This window comes from Aythya marila (assembly GCF_965140915.1).
Source record: "Aythya marila genome assembly, chromosome: 7".
Classification (NCBI taxonomy): Eukaryota; Metazoa; Chordata; class Aves; order Anseriformes; family Anatidae; genus Aythya; species Aythya marila.
This window is the reverse complement of record NC_139048.1, coordinates 8,908,947-8,933,006: the sequence shown is the minus strand read 5'-3', so window position 1 is coordinate 8,933,006 and position 24,060 is coordinate 8,908,947. Positions and strand designations below refer to the sequence as shown.

The window sequence follows — 24,060 nt, the reverse complement described above, 5'->3', positions numbered from 1 at the left end:
CGCTTTGATGTAAATCTCTTCAGGTAGTGAATGTTAAACACCACACACCGCTGGGTAGGTGTATGATTTTGCAGGATTGGAGCCTGCATCCAGGAGTAATTAGTAAGACTGTGCCAATCTCCAGCCCGTGCACTGGACTGCTGGGCCTGATGCAGAGGCTACACAGTGGGACATCGTAATTAGCAGAGATGCAACACTGTGAATAATTGGAAAGATACGGAAATGCCACAGAAGTTTATAAACGGGAAAAAAATTTCCTTAGATCTAGACAACCTCGTATCACCATGAAACTTAAGGCTCTCCTTTTGAGGGGGGTGTGAGGGAGCGCCGCTATTAAACCCGGCAATTTCCTAATTTTCTCTTGGCTGCGACCAGCCTGTGGCTACGGGGCAGCCGGGGCGGGGGGGGACGTGCCGGGGGCACCCCTGGGACACCGGGCGGAGCTGGGCCGGGCCGGGGCCGTCCCTCCCCGCTGCCTGGCGCTTTCGTTTTCGTTTTGACTTCTGCCTCGCCGGAGCCCAGCGCCAAGGCAAGCCCCGGATCTGCTTCGCTGCCCCCCGGCCGCCCTCCCCGCTCCTCCCAAGGCTGACGCTCCGCGCCCCCCCCCCCCTTTCCCCAGCCCCGCCGCCGTCCCGCTGCCCGCTCCCCCCTGGCCCCGCTTCTCCTCCCCCGGCTCCGCTTCTCCTCCCCCGGCCCCCCCGGTCCCCTCCCTGCCGGTCCTTTCCTTCTCGCCGGCCTTTCCCCCTGTGGAGGGGCCGTCCCCCCGGGTGGCCGCACGGCCATTTCCTGGAGGCGAGCTGGCGATTCCGGGCATGGCCGCTGGTGCTTGCCCCACCTTTGTGGGGCAGCTGCCCTGGGGCGGCTTCTTCTCGGCCTCCTCCGACTGCTCGCTTTTTCCTTTCTTGCCTGTTATAAGCGTGGCTAACAAATAGTTTATTTGTCGAATGGGGGCTGCTGTTGCTCTCGGGGAGCTTAAAAGCCTGCTGGATGGTGTTGGGGGGTCACGCAGCCAGCCTGGTCCTGCTGCGGGCTGCCCGAGCTTGATACAGAGCTGTATGCTTCTGAGTAAACGCGTTGCAAAAGCAACTTTAATCTGCCTACACATGGGGATGGGGCAGGAAAAGCTGCTGGATTTTCCTCCTGAAAATCTGAGGCCAGAGCTGGACGAACGGCTCAGCAAATCCCACTGGTAGCAAAGGTGTGGGGTCCTGCTTTTGCTTCTCCGCTGCTCTTCTCATCCCACGCTGCACTGATGCAGGGTGCAGCACTATAAGAAAATGACTCCTTACAGTTTTCTGCTAGTTTAACAATCTAAGTAAACTTAGTGAGTGGTCAGCTCAGTACACAGAAGAAAGACCTTTTTTTTTTTCATTTAAAAAAAAAAAAAGAAAAGCCACTAGACCAACTCAGCCTTATGGTACCTACTGTCCCTTTTGAGATGGCTGAAGATGTTCCAAGCTTACAGCAGAGTACCAAAAAATTGGCTGAAATACAGCAATTTGCATAAGAGGCTTGTTTATGTCATGAAAAGTCTTTTAATTTCCAAGAAACACTCATGTTTTTTCCTAACGACTGTACACATGTATTAATTAATCATTAAAAGAATATAAAATTGGTATTAACGGTTGATACAGAGAAATTAAAAATTAAGATTCCATCCATGGAAGATAACACTGAGTTTTCTCTTATGCTCATTTGCTTATGTAAATGAAAACACAGGAGATTTCTGGGTGTTTTTGTACCAGGTGGGACTGCAGTTTTAGTTAATTGTCTTTGCTTTGTTCTAAACACACCTCTTCCCAAATCATGAACATTTTCAGGGAATTAGTCGTAAGATCTTAGATCATAGAATGATCTTAGATCATAGAATGATTTCTATTTCTGTCCTTATCTGCAGTTCTGAGTGCTGTTAGACAACTCACTTGCTGGTAACAACCACAAGACAGTAAGTACAGAGGTGGCTGAGCATGTGCAGGGTCACGTGAATGCGGTGTCAAAAATCTATAGCCACTCTTCCTTGATTAAGTATCATATGAGACCAGCAATCCCACATGTATCTGGTTTAATGTTTCGGTTTGTATAAGAATTTCTGAAATAATAGTGTTCATTGAGGGACACTTACGTTCTTGTACTTCTATTTGTAGATGTCAGGAGCTCACCACGTTGATAGTTCTACTGAAGAGAGAAGTGAGGAAGGTCAAGAGGATGTAGTTGACGCAAAGCCAGACAGAAGTAGTAGACTGTCAATTTTTTCAAGGTAAGTTGCTACTTTTATTTCTATTATTTTTCTATCAGCTATGATACTACTCTTCTAATGGGATTCTAGTATTCAGTTTGCTGTTCCCACAGTGTCAAAGAGGGTCTGATAGAGAGAAGCTGTATCTTGTGTAAGGTTTAGTGTATCTAATCAGTACCCTAAAGCTGAACAGCCCTCAAGCTGCTCTGATTTACACAGACCTATAGTATCTCTCATCAGCTTATTTGGTAGTCAAGAGACCACTAAGTTCGTTTAGCATCAATTGTAGCCCCTCATCTTAAACATTGCCCTTTCGTAGAGCTGGGAATTAAATATGCCATTAATTATCTATTTTACTGCATTCAGCTCAGCTAATCTCCTACATCACTGGAATCCCCTGCTGACTATTTAAGTTAGTTTGAAGCCTGGATGTGCCATCTAGGCTGTAGCACAAAGAAGCCTCACTGAGTCTAGAGATGTAACCCATTACAGAGGAAATTAAAAGCATTTCATTTTAAAGCCTAGTAGTCTCACTGAAGCATAATCTCACTTTCATTAAATGTACAGGCTGCAAGAACTATGTACTGCTGTCTGTACTCCTGAAAACACTAGATAGATGTGATTGAAAATGAAAAAGACAAAAAATGAACATGTAAAATTTACAAATACTGTTAAGTGTCAGAAAAAGACTACTTCACATTGTGAACTTCTTGTATTTTATTACAGGTGTTTATTACTGAAACTGTTGCATTTACAGAGAGGTTTTGATTTATTTTTTTTATTGGACATGCACATTCAAGTGAAGAGTATAATTCAGAGAAAGTATATGTACCAGTTAATTTTATTTTTGCAGCTTATTATGAGAGGCTAACGGGTATAGCAAATCTGTGAGAGAACTGAAGCTGCCTTAGTCTTAGAAGACTTTTGCTGTGCTGTTAAGCAAATCACTCTACTTTTGCTGTCTCTCATTTTCTCATTCCTTAAGTGTGTTATATGATGTGTATGCATATTATTAATTTTCACAAACTCACATAATACAAAATAGACAATGTAACATTTATTTCTAAATCTTGCAAAATACTTTTCAAAGGTTTCTTTTAAAATTTATTAAATGTGTCTTTTAATATACGATTGGTCTTCTTTATAAGAGGTGATATGCTAATATTGTTATTAAATTACGCAACTCAAAGTTAATCATTCCTGAAGGAAAGGCAAGAATCAGCATTTCTATCACTTTTCTTTTTTTATAAGAAATTTTTCAAGTAATTTGGCTATTCATCAGTTTGAGGCATTCGTCTTTTGGCAACTCCTTGAAGATACAATTTGAAACGTTTTTCTTTAGAAATAAAAAATCATTCAGATAAAATAAATACAGAAAAAAAAAAATAAGAGGTACTTGAGAAGATTCAACGTAGATTTTATAGAAAAAAAAATAAAGCCCAAGAAATCTGTCAAAGCTCCTTGAAGAAGCTGATGATAGTTTAAAGAGTGATGAGCTGCTCTTCTACCAAGAAGGTCTTAAAAATCCAAGTACACTGATAAAGTCTTTGTCTTATAGAAACTACAACTCTTTGGCCTGGAGGAAGATAGGAAGATAGGAAAAGGATGTGAGCGCATAAAGAAAGATGGGGTATGATCTAAAATAGTGACTGTGATGTAGGAGAAAGTGAATAGAGAGTGACTGGTCATGGTGCCTCACAAAACAACTAGGGGGCATCCAATGAAAAGTTTATACAGTCAGTTTAAAAGAATCAGATGTATTTGCAACATAGCTCATAGTGCAGTTGTACAATGAAGTTGTAAAATGTCACAGGGTATGCAGATTTCAATATTTTACTTGAGTTCAGAAGAAAATAGATGAATATATGGAAGAAAAGGCTGGTGGGAATATTGATGTTAAAATCTTTGGTACAAGATGTCCCTAAATGAGTTTTCTCTGAGAATATTCCATTATTCTCTTAACTCTCATTACTGGTCAGTACCAGATACTAGTTATATGTACTGTTAGGTAGAACCAAAGTAGTTCTTGATTGCCAAGACTCCACTTTGGCAACATAAAGTTAATACCTGGAAAAAAAAAGGTGTCTAGAAAGCTTTAGATTGACTGCAATTATATGGTCTGTTGTTTTGTTTTAGCAACCAAATTTTTACCAGCTGTACAGTACTTTCAAGGAAATTCAGCATTCTGTTTCAATTATTAGTGCTTAATATACGTAATCTCAGTAGGAAAACAACTAACTTGGTAGATCCGCATGTTAATTCTAATGTGGAAGAGAACAGAACAGTGAGAAATTATATTCAAAGCCATGCAGAAAAACCAACTTATTCCAGTAGCTTCACAGCTTCAATTTGCCTTCTTTTGGCTGTGACTGGAGATTTATGTAGCAAGAGCAGTAAATAGGTGAAAATCTTAGATACGGCACATTTATCTCCACGAAGTCTGTGACCCTGGTTTACCAAGGAGGTAACAAAGCTCAGAACAAGGCACAGAGTGGCTTGTGTGTGCCACAATTTAGGGGAATTCTCTACTACATATTTCCTTTTCTGGGAAAAAATGCTATTACTTAGATAATTTGGGTGAAGAAAGTGTTTGGGTTTGTTTTAGGAGTGTTGAGTCTTTTTAGCCACTAGATGGCAGACGGGTTTCACTTTTGTTTACTACAAAACACAACGTAGACAAAAATTACAGACTTGCAGTTGAACAAAAAAGTTGTGTTTCAGAAAGCAGAGATATAAGGGTGCACTCTGGCAAGCCTGAGCCAAACAAAATGTTAAAAGACATTGATAAACAAATATTGAGCTGAGGATTTGAAACACATTTTTAAATTCTTTGTTATAATTAAAAACTAATAGAACTTTTCCCATATTTTTTTTTTCTTCTTTCTTGCATGTATTCATGTTATGTTTTTTGAGACTTTAAAAATAGTCTCTACTTCTCCAAGGGATGATTTAATATCTTCATTTGGAGTCTTTTATTAGGGAACTCTGTTAGGGAGATTGAGAAACAGAGTAGTAAAACCTAGATTAGCATCCAGGTAACAATTTTTTTCAAGAAATAGAGTAGAATTTGTGTTCCATTGTATTATATGGAGCTAGGATTTCTTGTACTCCTAATATATTATTATATTTTTTAAAGTTACATCTGAAAATGCCCAATATTTAATAGACTAGCACTAGCTCTGTTAATAATCACGACAGTTGGCTTCAGTGAAGAAGCATCATGCAGAAGAGGGTAGTTGTTAGTAATATCTAGATACCAGGTTTATACTAATTTAATTACATAGAAACCTTTGTCCGCTAGTTACTTTTATCCACTGCAGCTCTGCTGTCTGGAAACAGAAGACATCATTTGAATATATATGTAAAAATTACAAATACTGAGTTACCATTGAAACTCTATGATACTGTAGTATCATTAATGCAAAAAACTTTGAATCATAGAACGGTTTAGGGTTGGAAGCGACCTTAAAGACCATCCAATTCCAACTTCCCTGCCATGGCAGGGACACCTCCCACCAGATCAGGTTACCCAAAGCCCCATCCAACCTGGCCTTGAGCACCTCCAGGGATGGGGCATCCACAGCTTCTCTGGGCAGCCTGTGCCAGTGCCTCACCACCCTCTGAGTGAAGAATTTCTTCCTAACATCTAATCTAAACCTACCCTCTTTTAGCTTAAAGCCATCACTCTTTGTCCTATCACTACATTCCCTGCCAAAGAGTCCCTCCCCAGTTTTCCTGTAGCTCCTTTTAGGTATTGGAAGGCTAAATACCTCAAATGTATTTTAACAAAATATCCGTAAGGAGATTGAGAGTCTTGTAGGGTATATTGACATAGACTCACCAAGAGTACTTCAGCTGTTTAACAGTGTAAAACAACAAAATGTTTGTATGTCATTTATTTCTACCAAGTCAGGCTACTGTAAAGTTTGAGACTCTTTATTTTAATTAATTTGAAAGTTTGCAAGAAACATCAGTGCATATCTTACTTCTGTAGTTCAAGAGTTATGATATCCACCAATTAAATATCCAAGGTTCACAGATAGATAGGGGTGTTTTTCATTTCATCTGTATGGTGTTTATTTGGGCTACATGGCATCAAAGTGAGGAACCATGGATGTTACTAAAGCTGTTTTAACTTCACGCCCCATATATTAGCATAGTCACATTTCTCAAAATAAATAATCCTATCTTTTGAAGAATACTCATTTTTGAGATTCAGCCACAGCCTTGGAGCTGCAATGAGAATAGAAAATTGTCTTTGTTTTGGCCTTGCTCTTTTATTGCTCTTCTAGCTTTTCAGGAGATATTTTCCATTCACTTTTGGTTACCAACAGTTTCTTTTTGTTTGGTTTATAAGATGTTTTGCAGGTAGCACTTGGTGAAGAATAGTTACACATTGTGTATTTCTTTATTCCTTCTCACATCCGCATGTTTTCCGGAATTGCCCATTTTGGTTTTTGGGGGGCCAGAACTGGGGAGACACTGGGGAACACTGTGCTTGATCTAATTCATTAATTACTTTATTTACTGAAAAACTGCTGCTGGTATCATTGTATGGTTGTGAAGCAACTGTATTGGCCTCCAGATCAGCTGTTTCTGTGTTGAAATTAATGTGTTCAAATCCAAATGATGCTTTGAATGATACCTCGTCTTTTTTTACCATAACTTTCACAGTTTTAAGGTAAAAAATTAAGTTCTGTTACAGGTTTTCCAGCCACAGAATATTACAGACCTTTCAAACCCAAATATTGCTAAGTGCCTCTTCTATCCTTAAATTAGGTGTAATAAAAATAGCAAGTTACCTTAAAAGAAATAAGAGCCAATGAATCATTATTTGAATTTATGCTCTGGGCTGGAATGAAGAGATCTGAACTGAACACTTGGTTCAGCCTCAGGTTTCCTCTATGTCTCCAAGCAAATCACCATGTGCCTTAGTTTTTCCTGTAAACGGGTGATGATCTTTCCTTTCAGCATCCTGTAAAGGCTGTCATTTTAATTTGTTTGATGTTTGTGGGTTCTGCTTTCACAGGCTAAATACCAGAGTATGTCCCCCAAAGCACTGAACATATAATTTCAGAAGTAATAGCTTTTGGCATCTCTAGCCTGCTAATATTAATTCCTACATAGACAATAAGAGATTCTAACATAGTGCAACAGAGGTGTTCCTTTTTCATTGCTCTCCCTTAAGCTGGAGGTTGTTTTTTATTTTTTGTTACTGCACTTTTTGTTAGATCTAGAATTCAACTTCTAGAGTACACGGCAGGAACATCTAACAACGAGTTACAATTGTGGACAATGCTTTCCCTTGGACACTTAATAAACGTGCCATATAGGAAATACCTAAGTGTCTTGAAATAGCATCTATCCTAAAGTATAAGAAGTCATTAATTCATAGTCAGTATTTGCTTCCAGTCTCCTTGGAGACTTTCTCATGTGCAGCACAGCAAATGTGGGGTTATTCTTGAACTATATCTGTAGCAATCACAACAGTGAGCTAAGTAGCCTAATTCCTTTTTATTGTAGTAATTTATTTCCTTCCTTACAATAAACTCTGCTTGTCAGCAGTTAAAATTTGGAGGAAAGCTGTTGTATATTTTCATTTTTAACCTTGTTAAGCAACCAACGACGATCCAAATTTAAAATAAACAAAAACTGTGTAAGAGTAAACGTGGGAAATAGTTCAGTGAATTAGAATACAAAAGAGGTTTTGTAAACTGTGTGTGTTGTTTTGCATTATTTTCTTAGGAGCGTTCACTGTGTAAATATTGTAGTGATGGTGAATCAGCTTCTTAGAGAAGGAAGGAAGATGTGTTAAAAAGCAAAGCTTGCTGTCCCACCTGCATCTCAAGATCTGCTCTGTTTTCCTACACTCTTGCATAGGAGCAGTGATAGAATCAGAGTGATGGGAGCGTGTTTTCCGCTTGTCAGCAAAGGTAGGTCAGGCCTGCATGACCTCAGCTCGCAGGGCGATAGTTGTGAGGGTTTGAATAGCCCCATGGAAAAGTCCAGCGTGACCCACTGCTGACACAGGCGAATCTTTGGGCCTGAGCACAGAACACAACCTGTTTCACTCTCCAATGTAGCCCTGAGCATGGTGGGCTCCTAGCATTAGCAAAGAAGATTAGACTTGCTCTTGAGCACAAGCTGAAGCTATTTTCAGATGCAGTGTGGAGTGCCATTTGATGATGAGCCAAGGTACTGTAGAAAGTTATTTATCTCCTTCTTTCTCCGCCACCTGTTTGGAAATCTCATGGATGTGCACCCTGAAAGAGTTTAGTTGTGGTGCTTATATCAAGCTAATAATAATTTTACTGGTGTTTTCCAATAGGTAATCCTAGCTAGAATGTGTTTTTTTAGAAGTAGTATTTGGGGGCTTTGCTTTATTTTGAGTCATTTTCCAAGCAGCCTCTATAAACTTCTTAGTAGTCCTAGATCCTATGACAGATAAAAGAGACTGTATCTTTTTATTGCATAATTGGGAGTTGCCTATATACTTTATACTACTTGGGATATTATGTGCAAGATTTCAATTTTCAGAACCCCCATGGAAGGTGAATACGCTCAGGTTTTCCAGAAATGAGTAGAAAGCCTTTCAGCAAGCAATATGGTAAAGCAATTTGGTAAAATTTTACCTTTTGAATATTATGTTGCATATAATATTGTGAGACCTGCACAGCAGGTACCATGTAGGAAGTTATTTAGGAAGCTGAAGGTGAATTACAAATTGATGGTTGAGAGTTTAGAATTTGCTCTGTTTTGGTCAACCGTGGGTGTTACACCTCCAAATTTTCGTGTAGGCTGTAAAATGTCCATACAATATTAGGCGCCCAAAGACTTGGATACTGCTACCTGCTGTTTGTTTTTATTTTATCTTATTTTATCCTGTCTTTTTTTAACTGTCGTGAAATGTGGGCAATATAAGACATAAAAGACTGTTGAAACTTTTTTTTTTTTTTACTACGTGGGACTTGCTTAGAACCAGTGTACTCCATCTGCTTCATTTGTATTTAACAAATAAAAATGTAGCCATGGTTTTGAGTTATGTTAAAGCCATCACTAACACGAAATTAGGACAGTGAGATACTTGCCTGAGGGTCATGTTTTAGTGATGGGACTTGGTAGGTCAGCTTGATGGGATTCTTTAGGATCCACCTTGGTTGGTCTTTGCCAACCCAGGTGATTCTGTGATTTTATGATAGATTTAGGTACAACAACTAGCACTCCAGAAATAGCTGGATTGTACAAAGTATGTTAAATGTTGTAGTCTGAGGTTTGTTCTTTGAAATAACTCCTTTCATTACACAGTGAGTTTCCAGTTGTCCTTAACTAGGTTTCTATGTTTTCCAAGTTTATTAGAAAACTTAGAAAACTTAGTTTCTTAGAAAACTTTCCCTCCTGATTGGAGAGGGGTCTGAAGCTAAAATGGCACTACAAAAGCTACAAGGGTAGTTCAGGTTTTGAAAAAAATGTCATACAATGAGGGATTTAAAATGTATTCTGTTTAGTTTCTCTAAAGTTGAAAGATAATTTGTTTATACTTTATACGTATATGTGGGATATAGTATTAGGAGATAGGAGGCACTTTTTGCAAAAAAGCAATTCAGAAGTAGATCCAACAGAGGGAAAACATACACAAGATAAATTCAGCCAAGCAGATATTTAATAGTGAGGGCATTTAAACACTGGATTTTTATTTAGGCACAGCAAATCTTTGAAAAAGTTTGGGTATGAATCTGAAAAACATGCTTCAGATAAAACAAGCTGCAGGTTTGTAGAAACTACTGAATGAGGTTGTGTGGTTTGTTTTGCAAGAGATCAAAGGAAAAGCATGCTCATGCTCACACACAGGAGAGTCAGCTACTGCAGTGAGCATGCTGCAGGTCACCGGTGGATTTTGCTCGCCTCTGTGACTGTTGCACTTGTGAAGTTTTTTGGTAGGCGAGGCTGTACTGGGGCTGAAGCTAATACACTTCAGATTGTGGCTTCAAAGGATGTTGAACATGCGCACAACCACTGCTGCAGGTGTGCTGAGTAGCTGCAACCCAATAAACCATGGCAGATTGGCCATTAAGGTGCCGGGGGCCTTTAGGGGAATGCCATATTCTGTGCACTGCAACCGTTTGTGTATTTTGCAGTTAACGTAAAACTGTTAATGCCTACACATGATTATTTACTATTCAGGGAAGCTAATGAGCAGTAACCAAAGCTAGGGAGTGGTTTCTGGACTAAAATCCCCTGTAGACCTCCACAGTGCAGCAGTTTTTTCCACCAGGCACGTGCCAGTAAGCTACCTCACCTACTCTGGACCTAAAGATTGTGCAAATGTGTGTTTGCTAAGGGCAAAACAGGGGATTTTAAATTCGTTCTCTGGGTTACTGCACATTGATACCATCCTGTACAGAAGCCATGAGATCTGTAATTGCTTCATGAGATTGTAATTGCTTGAAATAGGTTTGTTCAGGCTACATTCGTAATGAAAAAAAATGAAGGCCCAATGATGTGGAATTAGTTCCTCACAGTTATTCAACAGCAGAAGCAAAATTTGAACTAGTTCTTCATCCTGAGCACAGCTATATGGCTCTCAGTGTGGGTAATGGCATGTATCTTCCCCCTGGAACTGGTCAAGCATTTTGGGTTTGTTTAATACTTTTCATCAAGTTAACTCAGCAAAGCATAGCTAGCATGTTATCTTAATAAATACTTTTATGGCTTGTGTTTTACTGTTGGAGGTGGTACAGAATGCTACAAGAAACTTAGGCAAATGCCAAGATTTCTTTAAAAAATTGAAGCATTTTATTTTGCAGATTTTCTGCAATACCTGTAACAATAGTGCTACATGTTTCATAGCAATACCAAAAGTCAGATTTTAATATGAAACTGTTTTACTGGCCTGGAAACCGGTCTTGCCTTGGGCAAAGAAATTGTTAATGAAAGCTCAGGTCTTTCCCAGCCCTACTGATATCTTCACAAGTTCAAGGAAGTAATTGCACTGTTCACTTAACTCCTTTCTTTCAGGACTGATACAAGAATATTTCCCTTTCAAAATGAATCCTGAGATTAGTGTGTTTATAGTTAGAAGAAGGACTCAGGACATGTTTTTTCCTAAGAAACAAGGGACGCTCTTCATCAGCTTCCTCGTATCAGGTCCGCTCAAGGAAAAGCCTTTTCCTCTGGTGATTTTAAGTGATCTTTGTTCGGTCAGCTGACAATCCTGTTCCAAAGAAGTCATGAACGTCAGTTTAAAAGGCGGCTGAGGACTAAATATTTACTATGGCCCTGATCTTGTGAACAGTTAGAAGCAGACTTTATTTTATGGCCTGTCTGGTCCTCTTACTTTTAGTAGGTCTGTGGGATGTGCTCATTAGGGGGTGTGGTGTTTGAGTAAACACACTTGCCACTTCCTGGCATTCTACCACTTCCTAAAAATGACTTTTGTGGTTTAGGCACTTCAGCAGAGTGGTATATGAAGAGGAAAGCACTGGCCAAACTTTTTATGTCATTGATAAATACGAACCTTACACTCCAGAGTTATCAAATTGATCTGCTTCACCACCATTTAAAATTTCTTTAGCATAGAAAACAAGGCTATTGCGTTAGAGGGAACAGAAGTATAGGACTGTTTGTTTGTTTGTTTTCTGTTTAAATGCTTCTTTGTATTGTGCTTTTTATGTTTGCTATTGTTTTCTAAATTGACTCTGTCAGTTTTCATGCCTTTTGTCCAGTCTCCTTGCCACAGAAGTATAGGTGCAATTATGTGTAGATGCTTTTAGGGGAACTTCTATGTTCAGTTTTGTAGGACCCCTTTTCTCTTCTAAATGAAGAGTTTCTATTTTGTTGAAAAGATTCTGACTTCAATATTAGAAATCTCTTTAACTGCTTGTTTTATTGCAGCTGGTTCATCAAAGTCAGCAGTCATTTGTTAATAGCTTTCTGTAAGGAAAGTAAGCAATATTTACTTGAACTTCTTCCTATGTTATTAAATATTCCTCCTTTTTCCTCAGGAGATAGTTCAACTATTAAGCCGTTTTTCAGTTTACCAACTGGCACATAATTTGGGAGCTTGGGAAACCTTTAAAGTAATAGATTGTAAAGCATATTATTTTTTTTCTTTCTTGGTTTACAATTATATTTAAGCTCTTTCAGGAGAGTCGTTGGCAAGGCATTACCTGTCTGAAAAAGAGAGAAGTGGAAATCTCATCTGCTGCTGGGGTATATTCAGGAGAAAAGGTTTGAGAGCCAATTGTGTGTCACAGACAGATTGCAAACAGAATGGAGATCTCCCAAAAGCCAATCTCTTATGCAGTGGCTCCAATTAGTATTTAAAGTAGATTGTATTTCATATTCCAGCATGCAGCCTTGCTAGTGTGTGACCCAGAATCATATAATCAAATGCAGTGTAAGACTGATGTAGTATTTGGACTAGCCTTTCTGGGTTATGCTTAGTTAATCCCATATAATTTATGCTTGCTGGTTATTAACAGTAAAAGAATATTCATTTTATAAAGGAAGTTTCAAATAGTGACACATTCATCTTGTCCAGAAATGTTGCTGCTTTGCCAACCTGATGCAATATTAATGGGAAAAGGCAACAGGATAATCTATTATTTGCATGCAGGTTTAAATCTGCATGACATTTTACCAAAATGGATCTGACAAAGAACAAAGAGTCTGCCTTAAAGTACTTAAGATCTAAAAAGCTCTAGTCAGGTTTAACAAGTGTCTTGTGCTTGTTATTACCAATAGGTTCCAAGAGAAAAAAAAAAATCAAAGAGGGAAAAGTGTACAGCAATTAAAGATGTACTAAATATGGTGAAATTAGACTGGATAAAAATATTGAAACAGGCTAAAAGTATTAAAGCTGGCAGTTTGGTTGTATAGGAATAAGACATATTCATTCATGATCAGAAAGCAACAGACATGAAGAGACCACTAACTGAGAGAAGAGACTGGAGCAGAATCGGGAAACCAAATTTTGAACCTTGATTTGTCTAATTTATGAATTTTGTTTCCTGGTCACTTCTTCAGAAGAATAACTGAATTGGTCTCCACCACACTCAGCTTTACTACGCAGAATTTGATGATGTCTTGTGAATTCAGACAAAATCGTCCTTGCATTTTCAGCATTTCCCATCTGTCCTTTAACTGCTTACTAAAAAGAAAAATGAAAATCCACTGCGGGAGGTTTTCCCCAGGAGCGCAAACATAGCACTTGTGATAAGTAGTTGCAAACACCCTGTTTTTTGTGCAAACACCATGCATGCAATAGTTGAAGAAGTGGGGGTTTTAAGAGATAAAGCAGCATAGAACCACACAAAGTGCATATAAGGAAAATCAGCAGTATAGGTTACAAAAGTTTCTGTAGAAGTCTTAAAAGTAAAATATTGTCCTTCATGCTTACCCACTCCATTCAGTGGGGAATTTATTGAAATGCAGTATTTTAAGATATCAACAAATACAGAAGTAATGCGAGAGACACCCTAGTGGTTAGTAATAGAATAAATAAAGAGCACTGCAGTTTTAAGATGCCTTCCATCCCACAACATTAAGTGCATCAAGGTTCTGTTGGATGTTGATGGATTAACAGAGATTTGTACTGTGGACTTTGTCACTGTACTACTACTGTCATTTTTTTGTCTGGACTCAACAGAAAGGCTGGCAACCTGAAACAACAGTAAATGTATTCTCCAATGGCAAAAGGTATAGGGACTCCAGAAGCAACCCTGAGATGAAGTATTGTGTAAAATAAGCATGCTTTTTTTAGACAAACAATTTTTCTTTTTAATAGAAACCTGTTACCAGTCATTCAAAATTGATATATGGCTGCACATCAGATTAAAGAAACATGCCAGACTAAAAAAAAAAAAAAAGCTATCACAATATTCTGAGACAGTCCTAATCAAATAAAACTTAAATTTACTGAACTTCATAGAACAAAAGACAGAGTTCTCTCTTTTGTGTGTATGTGTACTTAGGATAGAAATACATGGAATCAATTTAACCTTTTCCACTCTCCTATGAATGGAAACTTCCTTAAATTGAATAATATCTTAATTGTTGGTTTGGTGGTTTTTTTTTTTTTTTTTTTTTTTTTTTTTTAAATCTACTTACATCTTTTAGTATAGCACCAAAAGTCCCTGACTTTCTGTGGAGTAAAAAGGAATACTGCTGTTTTCAAAGCCCAGGTATGCCCTGTAATATCATTGTTAGAATTAATTTTTAATTAACACCATAATTCCTCTTAGAAAAGAAAAAAATGTAAAAATAAACAAATGCGATTCACATTCTGTGAAACAGGGATCCCCTCCCATCCTCTGAGTAGGAAGTGATGATCACAGAATCATAGCATGGTTTGGGTTGGAAGGGGCCGTAAAGATGACCCAGCTCCCACCCCCCTCCCACCAGACCAGGTTACCCAAAGCTCCAACCAGCCTGGCCTTGAGCACTTCCAGGGATGGGACATTTTTTCCTAATTTCTTAGGAATTTCTCCCAAATATCTAATCTAAATCTACCCCCTTTCAGTAGAGGGTACCAACTGAAGAGTACCCAACACACCTTGTCCTATCACTATGCCCCCTCCCCAGCTTTTCTGCTGGCCACATTGTTTTTGGTGCAGCCCAGGGTATGGTTGGCTTTTTGGGCTGCAAGTGTGCATCGCTGGCTCATGTTGAGCTTCTCGTCAACCACCACCCCCAGGTTTTTCTCCTCAGGGCTGCTCTCAATCCATTGCCCACTGTATTCATGCTTGGGATTGCCCTGACCTAGGTGCAGGACCTGCAATTTGTTTTTATTCTTCTAAATAATTTTAGATTCTGCTTTGTCATACCAGCATACTGGTAGCAAAGATAGTGCAGGAGTGACGCTAGTAGAAAAAAAGCCAAAGTAAAGGCAATTGTGACTGCTAAGAGACACTGCTTTCAGTATAACTGACAAGATTTTATTTTTTTATTGAAAATAATCTTTAAGTATATTTAAACATTAACAGTGGTATTTTTATCCTTAAATCCTGATATCTTTACATAGTGACACCATAGTTTACCCAAAGTGTAACAGAAAGGAAAGTTTGTTGTGATAATTAGCATTCCTTTGTACGGTCAAGATCAAAGTTACTACTGGTGCAAATGAATTTATCTCCATTGACTTTGACAGAATTCTGGCCACTAATAGGGATGGGAAGTTTGGCCTCTGCTATTTAAAACTCAAGAAAGAGAATGATAAGTGGTATGGGAAACTTTAATTTTATATTTGAAATGTAAGAAGTTGACAATAATGATTTTTCCACTGTTGACACCAATTGAGTATAGACTTGATGAAGTCCCATTCCCAGACAGACCATTGTCAAGCCTAAGCCCTCGATTTAGAGACACGGTAAGGATGAAAACATGCAAGCTATATGAGGGTGCTATAGTGGAGTTTCGATCTTCCTGAACTCTTGACCAAAAGGAGAGAACATGAAATATGTGAGAGCACTGATTGAAGGACTATTTCTGTCCAAGGGAAAGATCACATTGACCACTAGTGGAGTGAGGAATTAAGGCATGGCTGTAATTAAAGGCTAAAGAAAGAGGAAAGAGTCATAAAATTCAAGCTTCTATTTAGTCTGGGCAAGTTTGAATTCAAAAAAAGGGATGACACTGGATGTCAGAGAAGCAGAAGGAAATAAAGCTGACAGCAGATAGATGAAAACAGTTTATAACAGCACATAATTAACCCGTGGAAACCCTTTCAGAATCTGCTGTGATTAGGATGCCTAGAGAACAAGTCAACATTTTTATTAACATGTGTCCAGTTCAACGCTTATAAAATAAAAAAATTCTCTGGAAAGCTTTATCCTTTTAGTCATAAGCTAGCTTCTCACTAACAAGGAATTTCCCTTAAGGGCTGATAAGTACATATTTATTACATTATTAATCATTATTGCAATTATTTAGCTTGTTTAAACTGAAGAGTGGGATTTTATACTATCAGCTTAGGTCACTCAGGCAATTCCCATATTGCACTGTTTTGGCACAGCCAAAAATAAAAATAAAAAAAAAGAGTTCTCACTGGACTGCAGAGCAGGGATAAGTATATAGCACAACCTTATTCATTCAGCTTGGACAGATACCAAAAGATTTCTGGAACTGTTTTGTTGTTCTGCCAGTAAAGAAATGATAGGCGGAACCCTGCAAGATACGCCGTGGTTGCTTATTATCTGATTATCCTGTTCAGGATGGAAAGAATGGTTAGAACAAAGCCATACTATCTTTTGTAAAGGAATGGGGAAATTAAATAAAGGGTTCGTGCGGACTGCCATGCTGGCAAGGCTCGTCTGTGACATTCTGACATTGAACAGCCTAGAGCTTCTGGCTTGCTTTTGGGAATGCCAGCAGTAGCTGCATCCCATACAGACCCGATGCTTTCTGCATGAATGAGTGCAAACTCCTGAACTCGGAAGTGAAGAAGTTGTTGTTCAGAGCAGAAGTTGTGGGGCTACATTCCGGGGCCAATTCACCCAGCTGCTGTTCTCAGAGAGCTTCTCTGTGGGGTTACGTGACTGCCTGACTTCTGGTCTACAGTTAGATCACTTCCAGCATTTTAGGAGAGCAGTCAGTGCAAGCACAACGCTGCACCACTTCTGTAGATCTGTCCTAAGTTTTCATGGGCTACATAAAAAAGGAATTTGTGTACAACACCCTTGTAAACATCCTATTATTTGTAACAGCCACTGCTAGTCATACAGCATTGTCAGGAAGCTGGTGAAGCCAGGGAAATCTGTACTACTTGAATCCAGCGTGGACTGAGGAAATTAGCCTCTTCATTGATCTGGGTGCTTGTTTGTTTTGAAACTTTTTTTTCTCTCTTTTTTTTTTTTTTTTCCTAGAGAGTAGTCTAGTGATACGGAATAGGGGGGAATTTTAGGCTAAAATAAGAATGCAAGATCTCTTTGAATCTCAAATGTGATACTAACACCATAGAACTGTGATTAATTCTTTAAAATGGTTAAAATCTTTTTTTTTTTTCTTTTTCTTTGAGGCAAAGCATATTTAATTATTGCTCCCAGGGCCCTCAAGAAGTAGTATGTAGTGAGAATACCAATACTTGTGATTTGCCAGAAAAAAAAACACTGTACTTTCAGAGTATCAAATACAGTCCTCAAGTAGGCACAATTCAAAACCTTGTTTCGTGGTCTCTAAAAGAACTCTAAGAGAGGAGATGACATTACAAGGGTTATGTGTAAAAACAATACACCACTGGCTAGGTGCAGCTATTTGATTTGGTCCTTTATAACAACACTCAAAGATAAGAAGAAACAGTTTTAAAATCGAATTGCAGTAGTATATAAACATGATGAATCATCCAGAGATGGTTTGTTACGGTTTCCAGTTAGGCCCATCCTTTAGTCATAAAAAAGAGGACACTTGGAGCCAAAACAATCATTAGATCAGGTAGGTAAGAAAGCACGTTTCCTAAACAACATTTAATCAATTTGCAGCAATCTCATGTCTACAGGCTGTTATTGAAGCAAATAGCTTGGTAATTCTCTAGAAAGATGTCAGAATGAGGAGCTTAAATTATGGGAAAAATCTCATGGGGTTAAAACAAACTGTAAAGTGCAGTTAATTGTGCTAAGAAAACAGGTTATGTTTTCCTCCGTACTTCAGCAGTAAGTACTATTGGAAGCAGGATGCCGGACTAAATCAGTAAGAGATTTGTTGATACGTTCTTCTGCCCTTTTTTGAGCGTTGTTTCTAACTGTGCCATTTCAGAGCTTGGTTTTGTTTCTGAGGCATCATCAGACGCTTTAAAGGTTCTCACTGGCTTCAGTTCTGCTTGTGGAGATCTCAAAAAAAGGCACCTGGCTGGACCAAAAAGTCCACCTCTAAAATCAAGTACTGCTGAATCCCTCGTGACTGTACTCCAGTTTGTTCTATAATTCTTCATTTAGAGTAAATTGGTGGGTAAGGTCCGTGCTATCTCTCAGCAGCTCTTTGTCATTCACTCTATGGCTCTCTCACAAAGCAGAAAGGTCAGTGAACAGCTGTATGAATGGAGAATATAGGGGATTTTTTTTTTTAATGTGAGGTTCAGATTCTGATGAGATTACACTTAAAATTTACTTACATTTTGCTTAGGTTCAAACCATTGATTGACAGACCAAGTTAACACATGACCTGTTCATATCTATAACCTTTCTCAGTAGAAACTATCAATCTTCATAAAATCTGGGGATGGTAATGATTCAATAAACAAATCCTATCATGCCATGGGGTATACTGTGTATCTTCTTGTCATGTGTGGAATAGTTAGTAAGGAAGATCCATAAATTAATGTAGTTCCATTAATTAATTATAGTAAAAGTAAAACAGTACTTATGTCCTGAACCATAGTTTGCAAAAGCCCAACTTGTTTTGTTTTATCCGTGCTATTTGGGTCAGGGTCTGCTTGTACCACAGCTCAGTCAAGTGTGACTTTACCATCATCAAAATCCAATAGTGTACAGTAATCGTTGCATGGAAACGACAAGACTTAAGCAATGAATTAATATCTCTACATCTCTGTCTGAAATACGAAGGAAGAAAACAGATACAAGAGAAATAAAAACACGAGTTCGGGCTGCTGCAATAGTCTGAGTCAAGATAAATAGGCACGTTGCATGTGACTGGCCACTAACAGTATTTTCGTTTGGTTCACATAGAAAAAAGAAGAATGGAGAAGAAGAGCAGCCAAAGTCCTCTCTCAGTAATCAGTACCGAATTGTTACGCCCACATTCCAGTATAATATGGACTACAAGAAAGTTGGCAAATGCATTATTATAAACAACAAAAATTTTGAAGACAAAACAGGTAATGTTCTCTGCGTGCTTGAGAGGGAAGGTTGGACCACATGACCTCCAGAGGTCCTTTCCAACCTAAACTGTTCTGTGATTCCTTTGATGACATTCATTACAGATTTCAGATTTTTTACTCTTTCATTTATCAATAAACCTATTATTTTCAGAGTATTGAATTTAATTACTATACTTACCTTATTTGAGAAATAGTTGTTCCTACAGTTTTTTTCTGGTATCTAATACTTACATTGGAGCACCTCTTTACAGTTCCTTTGCAGTAGATATTTCAAAAAGCACATCACCTTGCTCTGCCAACTTCAAACGAAACCTTTGTCCCAGACTTTAAGGGTGTGTTGTTAAAATTTGAACTTTGGTATCTGCAGCCTGTATTATAACTTTCCCATCCCTGAACAATAACTTAATAGCTGTAGCCATGCTACAAAAGCTAGTATCTGTAGCTATGCTCTGCTCACTTCTCTGTGGTAGATGCATTTAACTTTCTAGACTGTGTACAGTTTTGAAGCAGATGATATTTGTGTTATAGTCAACTTCATAGTTGTGTTTTTTTTTCCCTACAAACTAGGCAAACACGTTGAATGAAGAGCTTATTCCAAAGAATTTACATCAGTGTCTTTTATGTGGATATCATAGGGACTCTTTTTCAACAATAATTCCTTGGGGTGCTTTATGCATGTGTTAGTCTGCATAACCAAAAGGAGATAGAATGCTCCACAGAGGTTCCGTGTTCCAAGATTCTGGAGTTAAGCACCATTTTTCAGGATAAGATACATGTTAACATTGAACTTTGCATTATTTTACATTAAAAAGAACCTCACAACTGTTCTAAATGCTGAAAATGCTAGAGGATTGTTTTAAATTTGTCACCTTTCAATATGTAAATTATTCTGAATTGTCTAACGTGCAATCAACTGTATTGTTTCTTTTCTGACAGGAATGGGTACACGCAATGGCACTGATAAAGATGCTGGAGATCTAACTAAGAGTTTTAGAAACTTAGGTTTTGAGGTTCACATACACAATGACCGAAGCTGTGATGATATGAAAAAACTACTGAAGCAAGGTAAAAATTTACAATCATAGAATAATTGTGGAAAGGACCTCTGGAGGTCACCCAAGTTATGCACAGCACAGAGCAGGTCAGATTAGAGCAGATTGCTTAGGCCCCTCTAAATGAAGTTTTCTGTGTAGGAGGACTGGGTTTCTGAACAGATTAGCTTTAATTCCCCACCTCTTCCAAAGTCAATTCAGAAATACAGTTTTATTGTCATAGTAAATGAAGACTGTTGTCATTTAGTGAAGAGTTTGGCCTGCTTACTCTAGTGGACTAGACCCTGCATTCATTTATTCAAGGTACATTGTTAAAAAGTGGGTTGTGTCATCTTTATCCACTTCTTATGCCTTCCAACAGAGGCCCACTGTACATTTAGTCTCAGGAAATTTTCATTTAAAGTTTTACTTCCTTTTGGTTAAAAAGTATTTGACTTGTAGCTGCTGAAGAGAATCACAGTGATGCTGCTTGCTTTGCCTGTATCCTTCTAAGCCATGGGGAGGAAGGCCTCATCTATGGCACCGATGGACCTATGGCTATCAAACATCTGACTGCACTCTTCAGAGGAGACAAATGTAAAAGCCTTATAGGGAAACCCAAATTATTTTTCATTCAGGTAATAGCTCTAAGGTAAATATAATACCCTACTGCAGCAGCAGAGAAGACGTGTTTTGTCATGTGTCTGGTCTTGTCATCTTCACGGCTATTTCAGGCATGCCGAGGCTCTGAATTTGATGAAGGTATACAAACTGACTCTGGACCTGCAAATGACACTCTGGAAACAGATGCCAATCCTAGATACAAAATTCCAGTCGAAGCAGATTTTCTGTTTGCATATTCCACAGTGCCAGGTAAAAAAAAAAAAAAAAAAAGTGTGGGAGGAAAGAAGCCTGACAACTTATCGCTCATATGAATTAATTACACACTATTTGTAAACTAGATATGCATTTTTACATTTAAATTTCAGTAACCGGGTATGTGTAAGTGAATAAAAAAGAAACAGTTATATTCCGTTAGATTTTTTTTTTTAATTCTGTTTTCTGTCTTCAGAATTTTAATTTTGTTTTTTTGTCTTCAGCAACTGTAACATTTTTATTTTCAGAAGTGCAAATAGATGTGCTGTATATGTTGACTTTCACTAACATTCAGAATTTTAATTTACTATGGTTAACAACCTTTTTTTTTTAACAGGAAGCTAGATTTTAAAGGACATACTCCTACTGTAGTGCTATGGAGAGAAAAGTATAGCATGCATGTCACAGTAGCACTGACTTTGTAGGAGGTACATAATTAAAATAGAGAGTGTGAATCTGATTATGAGGCTATAATCATGCAGAACAGAAATAAGTTATATTAAATATGTTTTTAAAATTGCTTGATAAAGACACGTGATCTGAACTCCTTTATTACAGCACAGACAAAGTTTGTAGGCAGGGAATTAATCTTTGATTCGAATTGCTAATATAGCCGGAAGAAGTTGGAAGTCCTATCTTCAGTTCTCCATAGTGTAGTAGTTACTCTGATAAAACATGTATTTCTACAGAACTTGTGTCTGTGCCCCTAATGCATCCATCACAGCTGCTGCAGTACTAGCCCTAGCATTGTAGATCCTCATTGATAAGCTGGTGTACACTGATGGGCAAAAAGCTAAGACCCAGCATATGTTGGGCCAATTTATTGTATCTGCACCTTTTATGCTAGCTACCGCTAAGACAGAAGAAAGCCCAGATTTGGCAGGTAAGAAGGCACAGACATTACAGATGGCAAAGGAAGGGGATACTGCCTGTTTTAGTGACTATGTTGAATTTGAGTTGAATGCAGAAAGAGGATAGTTTATGGCATGAAGCTAATACAAAAATAAGGTTCTATGGGAAAATACAGAATGGTACTGTAAATATAGAATGGTATCGTACGGATTGGGGAGCTGATGTTAATTCTCCACATTAATAAAGCAGGATAGGTGATACAACTAGTAAGAATTTAACTTTGTGTGTGCAGTTACTGTAAATACAGAATCTTTCACAGAAACTAGTAAATCTCTGATATTCCGTTCTTCACTGAAAGACAATAAGACAAAAGGAAAAATAATGTATTTTTTTTATTTGTCTTTCCTGCAAGGTTATTATTCATGGAGGAATCCTGGAAGAGGCTCCTGGTTTGTGCAGTCTCTGTGCTCTGTGCTAAATGAACATGGAAAACAACTTGAGATCATGCAGATCCTCACACGGGTCAACTATGTGGTTGCCACAAATTTTGAATCACAATCTGATGATCCACGCTTCAGTGAGAAGAAGCAGATTCCTTGCGTAGTGTCTATGCTCACTAAGGAACTTTACTTCTGAAAGCAGATTTTAATGCAACCAATGATGTGAGATCAGGATATGTTTTTGGGTGGAGATTGGATTATAAATTGAAGTAACACTATTTTATATAATTCAATTACACTAGATTTATAAATCGCATAAGCTGGAGTATCTGATGGATGGACAATATGCAAGATTTAAAAAAAATAAATGCTCTGGACCAACCCTACAGCTAATACAAATTATTTTGATTTTCCTTAGTGGGGCTGTCTTGATTTATGGATATTGAAGATGTTCTGAGAGTTACCTACCTGATCCATAAAAGTTTATTCCAGAAAACAGATTGTAAAATTTATTTTAAAAAGCATCAATGAGGCTCCATCTTTTCTCTCACTACTAGCTCAAAGAACTGTAAATTCCTTGGAAATTTCTGAAGACTGTCATACTGTGGGAATGTCCAGAGATAAAACTAATCTTGTAGCTCTTTAAAAGGGTGGTTCATAGTCTAATTTATTCATTTCCTTTTTTATGAGCATTATTAATGATGATTAATGGTTGCTCTGTGCTTAATATGGAAGTCAATTTACTTAGTTATCGTTCTAGCAAAAGGTGGTTTTATTTGTAGGTGATTCAGTTGAATAGTATGGAAATGTGACAAACATTTTAATTTTATTTTATTCTAAATTTGGGCAAATTGTAATTGGATGATGCCTTATTAAATTGCCACTTTGGAGACTTTTGCTTTGCAAATGACAATTAACTGTTAGAACGGCCTGAAACAGTGGTATTGCAATTTGTTTGCCTGCAAAAATAAAAATATCTGATTGTTGATTCAGAAGTTTTGAATCCACAGAAAGTTAATGTCTAGGCTTTGTTATAAAAAATAAAAAAAGATTTAATGTTGAAATGATAGAATTATGTGAATGTTTACAAGTGGATGTTTAGATTTTACTTATGTCTGTGAGGAATTTTGCCAAGACTGGAAATACTTACTTGAATCAGAAACCAGAAGTGCCTTTTTAGTTACTGTATTGTCTTGATCTTGTATTTTGGAGGTATGTCAATGATGATCATATTCCTACTTTTTATATTCTGTTTAAATTTGGTAGCTAGTTCAGAAAAGTAAGTTTTATGATTTAGTTAGACTGCTAAATGATAAGTTATTCACCCTTTTCCCAGCAAATGCATTCTATACTTTTTTATTTTATTTTATTTTATAAATCTTCTAAGAAAATAGTTACATGTTACTAGGGCCAAATTACCAAATTATTAAGTTAATTTTCTTACAAGAATTGTGGCATAATGAGGCATATTTTTTCATAAGTCAAATTTACAATTGTTTGAATAAAATGAATTACTGTTTTGTGGAAGTCTTGAGTGTGACATCAATAAAGACCTGTTTTGTTTTTTAATTTCTTATGAATATCTGCCTATTTGTCATTTAATCTGGCAAAGTGAAAACCCACCAAAATACTTCCCAAAAGTTATCTCAGCCACGAATGCAGATGGTTCAGTCAGTGACTGGTGAGGTTCCCTGTGACTGGTAAGGAAACAGAGGAGTTAATATTTATGAGTTTATTCCAAGAGTAGGAAAAGCTTCTTACCTTATTTGACATGATGTCCTAAAGAACAAACAAGTG

General features: G+C 37.8%; 1 protein-coding gene across 4 annotated transcripts; it reads left to right on the top strand.

Moving 5' to 3' along the window:
• The first annotated feature begins 463 nt into the window (after window positions 1–463).
• CASP7 (caspase 7) lies at window positions 464–23,840 on the top strand. 4 transcript variants are annotated; one of them, XM_082765390.1, is made up of 7 exons: window positions 464–529; window positions 2,145–2,257; window positions 18,913–19,061; window positions 20,001–20,129; window positions 20,558–20,733; window positions 20,830–20,968; window positions 22,236–23,840. In XM_082765390.1, exons 2-7 carry the CDS (start codon window positions 2,145–2,147, stop codon window positions 22,457–22,459), a joined length of 930 nt encoding a protein of 309 aa, XP_082621516.1. In that variant the 5' UTR covers window positions 464–529; the 3' UTR covers window positions 22,460–23,840. The 4 variants fall into 4 exon arrangements, with proteins under 4 accessions (XP_082621516.1, XP_082621518.1, XP_082621519.1 ...); XM_082765392.1 differs by lacking the exon at window positions 464–529 and adding an exon at window positions 745–1,198; XM_082765393.1 differs by lacking the exon at window positions 464–529 and adding an exon at window positions 1,685–1,745.
• Window positions 23,841–24,060: the final 220 nt, after the last annotated feature.

What these genes read in the sequence shown, in the direction of transcription:
- CASP7 (XM_082765390.1), top strand. Translation starts at nt 2,145, where the DNA reads ATGTCAGGAGCTCACCACGTTGATAGTTCTACTGAAGAGAGAAGTGAG. An exon ending in GAAAAAACTACTGAAGCAAG is followed by an intron (nt 20,130 to 20,557) that starts GTAAAAATTTAC and finishes TTTGACTTGTAG; the next exon opens with CTGCTGAAGAGAATCACAGT. An exon ending in CCAAATTATTTTTCATTCAG is followed by an intron (nt 20,734 to 20,829) that starts GTAATAGCTCTA and finishes CGGCTATTTCAG; the next exon opens with GCATGCCGAGGCTCTGAATT.